At 37.8% G+C, this 9,393-nt stretch overlaps 1 protein-coding gene across 1 annotated transcript; it reads left to right on the top strand.

Annotated features, from left to right (window-relative positions):
- Positions 1-8,811: 8,811 nt before the first annotated feature.
- LOC117122590 (uncharacterized mitochondrial protein AtMg00810-like) lies at positions 8,812-9,393 on the top strand. The gene has a single exon (XM_033268229.1). It carries the CDS (start codon positions 8,812-8,814, stop codon positions 9,391-9,393), a length of 582 nt encoding a protein of 193 aa, XP_033124120.1.

Raw genomic sequence — 9,393 nt, 5'->3', positions numbered from 1 at the left:
AACACAATTGTCCACAACTGACAATTCCTCTTGAAGTATAAAATACCTTTGCACATCCGCTGTAACATTTTCTTACTAGGCCATCCTTTAATAGTGTATTCTTCAATCTACTTTAAAGTAATATCGTCGTTCGTAGCTTTTTGTAATTGAGCCATTGTAATTACTGTTGCATCGACTAACAGAGCTGATATCCACTGCACAATTATTTCGCCTTCACCTTGGAATGTGTTTGTTGTCTCGGGCAGCGGTAATCGAGGCAGTGCGTCAGTGACATTATTTCGGTTTCCTGGACGATACTATGTGCTGTAATTGAAATTCAGTAATCTTGCTGCCCATCTCGCTATTCTCATTGGCTTGTGTCCTGTGCCACGCATTGTTAATAAGCTTGTAAGTGCTTGGTGATCTGTGCGAAAAGTGGCGACCCCACAAATATTTGTACCATTCTTCACATGCACAAACACATGCTAAAGCTTCCTTTTCACTCACAGAGTAATTTTTCTCCGCTTGTCTAAGGGATCTGGAGGCAAAGGCAATAGGATATTCAATGTTATTTTTAATTTGCGACAATACCGCTCCAATACCATACGGTGAAGCGTCAGTAGTCACGAAAGTACTAAGATCCGGATCAAACAATGCTAACATAGTAGCATTTCCATGTTTTTCTTTTACAGTTTCAAAACATCTCTGGGCTTCATCAGACCATTTATAAACTGAATCTTTACGCGTTAGTGATCGTAACGGTTCAAGTAGCATTGCATAATTAGGTATAAACCTAGCATAATACGAAGCAAGTCCTAAGAAGGATTTCAACATTGTTTGATCTGTTGGAATTGGTGCATTTCTTATCGCTTCCACATTCTTCGAGTCAGGACTTAACCCATTAGCAGAAATAATATGACCAAGGAATCTAAGCGACTGAACACTTAACTTGCATTTGTCATAATTAGGAGTAAGTTCTAACTTAATAAGTCGTTGTAAAACCTTTGATTTTTCCCAAAAATCACAATATCATCTAATTAGCACGGAACTCCTTTAAGTCCGCTTAGTGCCGATGCCATTAGCTTTTGAAACGCAAATGCTAACGCAAAACAAACACGCTTAAATCGAAACAGACCGACATGTGTAATGAAAGTGGTTAGGTTACGTGAATCTCCATGAAGCAATAATTGATGGTAAGCAGAGTTCATAACAAGTGAACTGAACACTTGTGCACCATGTAATTCACTCAGTAACTCTTGTATTTTAGGAAGTGGATACTTGCCTACAATTACAGCTTTGTTAAGAGCTCTAAGGTCAACACAATCTTACTTTTCCAGACTTCTTATATGCATTTCATTTCATTTCATTTCATTTCATTTATTTTGTCTCAATAAAATACATAAAAAACAACAACCGGTTACAATACAACAAAATATAAGCATAAACAATCTGAAACAGGCCGAGACAGGATTCCTATATTATATACATGAGCACTATTTTGTAGCCTTGATGACCTAGTTATGCGCATCGACTTGCACTTTAATGAGTTAAGGAGCATCTTGTTAGTTATGCTCCAATTAAGAATAATATTCAAATCATTTTGGAGTGACTGCTGGTCAGCAGAAGACCTAATGGCTCTATATAAAATTGTATCGTCCGCATATTGTAGAACGTGTGAAGAAATATCAGACGGCAGGTCAAGTACAAAAATATTAAACAGAATGGGGCCAAGAACAGATCCCTGAGGAACACCAGATTGCACGTTGGAGAAACCCATTCACTAGCATATATTCTTTAAATTATTCCATTAGCTTCTAGTTTTCCCAACTCTTTTTCTACCTCTTTTCTTACAGAGTATGACAAGTTTCTTAATTTCTGTTGTACAGGTATTACTGATGGATTAACCGTAACTTTATGTACATAATTCTTTGCAAGACCCACACTCTCATTGAACAATACACTGTATTGCTTTCTGATATCTTTATTCTCATTCACATTAGACTTTTCTTCAACCACCATGATTTTGCCTGCATAAATTTTGATTCCCAATTTACTAATCAAATCCAATCCCATAATAGGAATTCCAGATTCAACAACAAATATCTCTGTTACTACATTTGGATAACCTGGCAAGCAAACATTTGTTCTGAATGTACCATATACATTAATAGGCTCTTTAAGGTAATTTGTAAGCTTCACTGTTGTATTATCCAACGTCTCTAATACAAAGTACTTCTTAAACATTGACATAGGAATTATAGAAATAGGAGAACCTGTGTCCACAGTCATTTTGACTGGAACCGATGCACCGATCATTACTTCTTTAACAATCTTTAAATCAGTACCTAATTTCAAAACATGCAATTCAGAATTAAGTTGACCAACTGCAGTTGGTGTAGAGTTGCACACTTTAGCATAATGACCTACTTTATTACACCTTAAACAAGTTACATTGCGAGCTTTGCATTTAGGGTTATTTTCTTTGTATGATTTATCACCACATCTATAGCACTGAGAAAATACCTTTCTAGGTCTACTATGTTGCAAGGTAGGTTGAGGAACTCTTGTAGTTGTTCTCTTCTTACGCCAATCTTAAGCCTAAATTATTCATAGTACTACTACTAGCATCTGAATTAGACTCGGCAATTATTTTGCACTCTTTAACTGCAGATTCTATTTGCCTAGCAATCGTCATTGTAATATCTAATGTTAGGTTAGGTTCTAACAAAAGTCTCGCGAATTTGGGTTGAATATGTACGCTCTACGACCTAGTCTCGTATCATTTCATCAGTCATATCTCCGAATTTGCAAGATATTGCTAACTGACGTAATTCACGCACGTAATCGTTCGTAGACTCATCATGGCGCTGTGTTCGTTTTCTGAATTTATATCGTTCAGCTACCACATTTTTAGCTTTGGTGTAAAATGATTATTTAGCTTATCAATGGCAATTTCATAAATATCAGGAGGAGCTGCATTATCTTCCTGAGCTTGTGCCAGCTGAGCGGCCACATTATTATCAGGCAGCGAGTTATACTGTATATTCGCTGTCCCTCCGTTCCCAAGCAATGGAGTAGCAATGCACGTTTTCTATCCGCACTGTAGCGTATAGCTGCTGATGCAACCATGTAGGTTTCAAACATACCTCTCCACTGTTCCCAACGTATTGGAGGATTCCCAGGGGTTTTAAGAAAAAAACGGAGGCGGTGGAGTCGAAGCCATATCCCATCCTCGTCGCCAAATTGTTATATTGTATAGTAGAATTGTAAGGAACTTGAATAAATGACATTCACTCGTAACGTAAACATTAAAAGATCTCCATTTATTCACTGCACGACGACTACTCGACTCTAGCTCATTACGCATTCATACAGTATAAGTTTTCTTACGCTCATTACATATTCTACTAAGAGAGGGCGCTAGATTACTTTCTAGACACAGACACAACACTGTGTATACTCAAGAACTGGACCAAGTAAACCTCTCTCAAAGATCTTACAAACTACTGACGTAAGCGAGATTGGTCTGTAACTAGTAATATTTTCCCTGGGTTCGTTTCCCACCTTGTATATTGGGACTATATTAGCTGTCTTCCAGGCAAGTGGCACTGTGCCAGCATGAAGAAATTTTTTTTTTTTATAACACAGGAACTTATCAAGTCTGGACCCTAGCTGACTTTGTATCATATGAATTTTTACGCGCTCTTTAGTAGCGCGCTGGCATAAATTGATAAAAGTGCTCTAAAAGCATGAAAACACCCTTTTTTACAGCATTTTCTACAATAATTTTTGAACTGCACATCAGATCAATTTCCTCCTTTTTTAAAATAAAATAACTATCTTTCATCTTTCTAATGAGATTAAATTAAACGAAATAGATTTATTTTTTATCCTGTCACTTTTCGATTAAAAGTAGGCAACTACATTGGATTTCCAGCGTAGAAAGCAGATTTTTTACTTTTCGCGGCTCATGTTACCAAATTTAATCAGAATAACTCGCAAAGTATTTGAACAATCGGTTTTTTTCTCTCTGTAAGTTGATCTTTATTCTTTCTACCATACTTGTTGTAAAAATGGTTGTGATTAGTCAATATTTAGCTCCGTCACTTTTGGAAACCAATAGAATAAAGCCTTCCAAACACCATTGACTGTATTGTATACAGGCGCTTGTTTCAGCGTAATAATTTTTCTCCGGCGACTGATGCGAAGACTGGAGTGTGCCTGGTGTTTGTTTGATAAGTTAGACCCTTACTATTGCTCTTTTTACTTCATGAAATATATGAATGGAAAGCTTATGATCAGTAGATTCTCATCATGGTAATATAATTAGGTTTGCAGTTATAATTTTGCTTCCCTCAAAATTCACATGTTACAGTGAAATGAATGCAAGCGTTCGCCGGTTCACTACGTAGCCTATACATAGATGTGTATAAGAGACAGGAGCTAGGCAGATAAACTATCTGTGCAGTCATGGAGCTAATTATGAACAATGGAGTTAGTATAACAAACGTCTTATCATCTTATAGTGGCTGAGAATGCCTACATCTATATTGAGGCCAATATTAATGCTATTAAATTTATGAATAAATGTTTGTTCGGCATTTAATCTGTCATTTCTGTTGGTATTAGTTTTTATATGAAAGTCGTTTTATGTTTATTTTCTTCTGTCTCTTTCTTTAAAAAAATGATAATCATATCAAACAGTAAAAAAATTGAAACTTATTTGACTTTGGATTGGGCTAAATCTAACAATTACATTGTGCACGTTTTCGAATCAAAGTTTAGTAGTATTTAGGCCTAGGCAGCCTGCCAAGTACCCCAGCCTTCCTTATTATGTTTAATTAATTGGGCAGTTTGACGCCTGCAGTGTCTTGTCCCGAGGGAGACGAAATACTCTTATACACATCTAGATGTGTATAAGAGACAGGGCCTAAGCCTTGGCCTATAACTCTAGTTATATTTATTAGGCCATAAACTGCTATAATTTTATAACTTAAAAATATATGGCTCGCATGGCTCGCTGGCTCGCATGGCTCGCTCATTGGCTCGCATGACTCGCTGGCTCGCACTTTGTCACGACCCCGTCTGATGCGAAGACTGGAGTGTGCCTGGTGTTTGATAAGTTAGACCCTTTCTATTTCTCTTTTTACTTCATGAAATATATGAATGGAAAGCTTATGATTAGTAGACTCTCATCATGTAAATATAATTAGGTTTGCAGTTATAATTTTGCTTCCCTCAAAATTCACATCTTACAGTGAAATGAATGCAAGCGTTCGACGGTTCACTACGTAGCCTACATTACGCGCTGAACTCGCACAGGAAACATTAAATGATACGCGCTAGAAAGCAAGAAATAATCTGGTCTGTTAGGTGCTGTTTTTGGCTCTTACAAATTCATATGAAATATTTCCTAGTAAATTATAGATCGTGTCAACATCAACAAGAAAATCATTCATTGGATGACCACTATGCTTAGTAGGAGTATTTAAAAGCTTATGTAAATCTAAATCAGAAGGGGGTGGGGGATTATAAACCGAACTAAACTAATTATAAAACACATTACAAATGTCGCTAGGGGTCGATACGATTAGTCCATTATGACGGAATGTACACGCTGGAGAAGCACCTTTGGATGACCTTATGTCTAATAACATTAGAGGCAATGTTTCTCAAATAGTTTTTAGCAGAAAACAACCCAACAGAAAATAATAACTTAACAGGTTATGGTGGGCCCAGGTGTGATTCTAGCAGCCGGTGGCGAAGGCTAGTTTTCGATGGAGACGAAAACAATTTCGAAATCTGGGAGGCCAAGTTTCTAGGCCACCTAAGAATGTTGCAACTGAAGGACACGATTACCGCCGCTGATCCCGATCAGGAGAAGAATGAAGAGTGCTATGCAGAACTAATACAGTTTCTAGACGACAAAAGCCTGTCATTAGTGATGCAGGAGGCGACGGATGACGGCAGCAAAGCCTTAAAAATACTACGAGAGCATTACGCTAGTCAGGGTAAGCCCAGAATTATTGCTTTATACACTGAACTGACCTCATTGCAGTAAAGCTCGGAGGAGACAGTGACCGAGTACATCATTCGGGCTGAAAAAGTAATCACATATTTAAGAATTGGAAAAGAAATATTAAGTGATGGTTTGATAATAGCAATGATTTTGAAGGGCCTGCTAGAATCATATAAACCATTCACAATTAACATTACCCAGAACCATAATGAAATAACCCAATTCAAAAGTCAATTACGAAGCTACGAGGAAACCGAAAAGTACAACGTAAAACAGAAGGTAGACAAGCAATGAAGACAGATGTCTCATCAGTTACTTGCTATGAATGTAATTGCAAAGGCCATATCGCAAAAAAAATGCCCGAACAGAAGATCGTCAACAAAGTGGTGCAATTACCACAAGAGTTACACACATAGTGATGAAATGTGCAGAAGACACAAGCACAAAGGCAAGGATAATGCAAAGCAAGTGGCTGAAAAACAAGTAGGCTTATTGAAGAACATACATTTACGTTCATGATCAGTCAAAATAGTGTTATGAAAAAGAGATTAATGGTGGACTGCGGCGCAACATCCCACATTATAACAGAGATAGATAAGTTGACATATTTTGATGATGCCTTCGATCCTAGCAAACACTTCATGGTACTGGCAGATGGAAAGAAAATGAACAACGTCGCATTGCGACGAGGGGATGCAGAAGTATTCTTGCAAGATATAGAAGGAAAGTGCATAAAGACAACACTAAAGGAGGCTTTGTTTATACCACATTACCCACAGGGTCTATTTTCAGTAAAGGCAGTCACCATGAATGGAGCTAGATTTAGATATCAAGATGGACAGAATGATCTAATTCATAAAGATGGGACAGTCTTTGCTATAGAAGAACACGAAAGACTGTACTATTTGAACACGGTAAATAAAATTGAATTTAGCTTGTGATGTTAAAACATGGCATGCGATTTTGGGCCACTGCAACATTAATGATGTGTTGAAATTGCCAGAGGTGGTAGAGGGTATGAAAATTACAGGTACAGAATCTAGGGTAGATTGTAATGTGTGTACTGAGGGTAAATTTACCAACAGGAGGTATAAAGAACCTGATGTTAAGGCTAGTGCACCTTTGGAATTGATACACACCGATTTGGCGGGTCCCATTGATCCAGTAGCTAAGGATGGATTTAAATATGCCATTGTATTTTCAGATGATTACTCGGGGGCTTCCATTGTTTATTTCCTTAGAAACAAGACCGACACAACCTTGGTAACAGAGAAATTCCTGGCAGACAGTTCACCCTATGGTAGGGTTAGACGCATGAGATCTGACAATGGCACAGAATTCACAGGTAGTGCTTTCCAGTCACTATTAAGAGTTCAAGGTATAAGACATGAGACATCGTCCCCCTATTCTCTGCACCAAAACGGTACAGCGGAAAGACATTGGAGGACTCTTTTCGAAATGGGAAGATGCTTAATACTGGAGAAATCACTGCCCAAGATTCTGTGGCCATATGCGATTCAAACTGCTGTTCATATTCGTAATAGGTGTTATAATGACAGAGTTAAGAACACCGCATATTTCTTGTTAACTGGTAGAAAACCAGACCTATCCCAAATGTGGATATTTGGATCAGAGTGTTGTGCTTATAAACATGAACACAAGAAATTAGACTCGCGATGCGAGAGGGGCTTATACATGGGTTATGATAAGAATAGTCCTGCATACTTGATCTACTATCCACATACTGGAAATGTATGTAAACATAGGCTGGTGAATTTCATGAAAAAGAGTAATGTAGAACAACAGACTCAAACTGTTGATTTAATGATCGATGAATATGTGCCGGTTGTTAATTAATATGGAGGTTCAAAATCAAACGATAAAAGTGTAACTGAAGTCCAACAAAGTGTAGATGATAACAGTGATTCACGTAATCAAAATGTACAGGTAATTGAAAATGAAACAAAGGATGATATACAGGTAAATGCAGGCAACCCTCAAAATGAGACCACTGACCAAAACCATGGTTACCCTAAAAGGGAAAGAAACCCCCTAAATATCTAGATGAATACCTACCTGACTTCGAAGGGGAAGATTCAGTTCTTTCTGCCATAGATTATTATTATAGAGTGGGAGGGATTCCTCAAAATTACACCCAAGCCATGAACTCCACCGATTTCCCCGCATGGGAATCGGCAATGAAAGATGAACTTCAATCCCTTAAGGAAAATGACGTTTTCGAGTTAACCACTTTATCTGAGGGTAAGAGCTTAATGGGAGGTCGATGGGTTTATACCATCAAGGAAAACATTGATGGTGCTAAAACGTTCAAAGCTAGATTCGTTACTAAGGGTTATCACCAAATAAAAGGTGTAGATTACATAGAAACGTTTGCCCCTACTGCTAATATCACTTCCATACGAGTCATGATGCAATTAGCAGTACAAAGTGATCTAGAAATCCACCAGATGGATGTTAAAACCGCGTACTTGCATGCTCCGATTGATGCAGAGATTTTCATAGAACAACCCGAGGGTTTTGAAATAAAATCAGGAACAGGAGAGAAATTAGTTTGTAAATTAAAGAAATCCCTGTATCGCCTAAAATAAGCAGGGAGAAATTGGAACAGGGTCTTGCATGATCCCCTTGAACGAAACAATTTTGAAAGAAACCCAGCCGACTATTGTGTATACAAGAAGCTAATTGGCGATGATATTATTATAGTGATTATCTGGGCCGATGATTTGATTATAGTAGCCAGTAGTAGTAAGTTGCTTAATGAGTTCAAGGAGACTATGCAATGTCAATTTAAGATGAAAGATCTGGGGAAAATCTCATACTTCTTGGGAATTGATTTTAAACAAATTAACGGTGTAGTCCAAATGAACCAAAAGAGGTACATATTGAAAGTGCTTGAAAGGTTTAATATGTCTGACTGTAAACCTAGATCCACTCCCTGTGAACTTAAGTTGCAATGTAACAGTGAGGACACGGTTGATCCGAGAAAATACCGTGAAATCATAGGTAGCCTAATCTATGCAATGACTTGTACCAGGCCTGATATTAGTTGGGTGGTCAGAAAGTTATCACAGCATCTATCTAATCCAAATGTAGAGGATTTAGTTACAGCCAAGCATGTATTGAGATACTTGAAAGGTACTCTCAATTATGAATTGTGTTTCAGGAAATCTGATAAAGGTTTAAATTTGATTGCAGCTAGTGATTCAGACTGGGCATCCTCTGTAGAGGATAGACGCAGTACTACCGGGTATTGTTTTAGCTTAACGGAGCATGGTCCTGTAATATCATGGAAATCTCGAAAACAGCCTTCAGTTGCACTGTCAACCTGTGAGGCTGAATACATGGGTTTAGCAGCCGCTACTCAAAAGAGCTAA

Source organism: Anneissia japonica, unplaced genomic scaffold (assembly GCF_011630105.1).
Source record: "Anneissia japonica isolate Jap-2015-1 unplaced genomic scaffold, ASM1163010v1 scaffold3032_len512176_cov184, whole genome shotgun sequence".
NCBI lineage: Eukaryota > Metazoa > Echinodermata > Crinoidea > Comatulida > Comatulidae > Anneissia > Anneissia japonica.
The sequence above is the reverse complement of the archived record's forward strand: the minus strand, read 5'-3'. Positions and strand labels throughout refer to the sequence as shown.

Bases quoted from the DNA above. Each gene is read 5' to 3' on its own strand.
- LOC117122590 (XM_033268229.1), top strand. From the start codon at position 8,812: ATGAAAGATCTGGGGAAAATCTCATACTTCTTGGGAATTGATTTTAAA.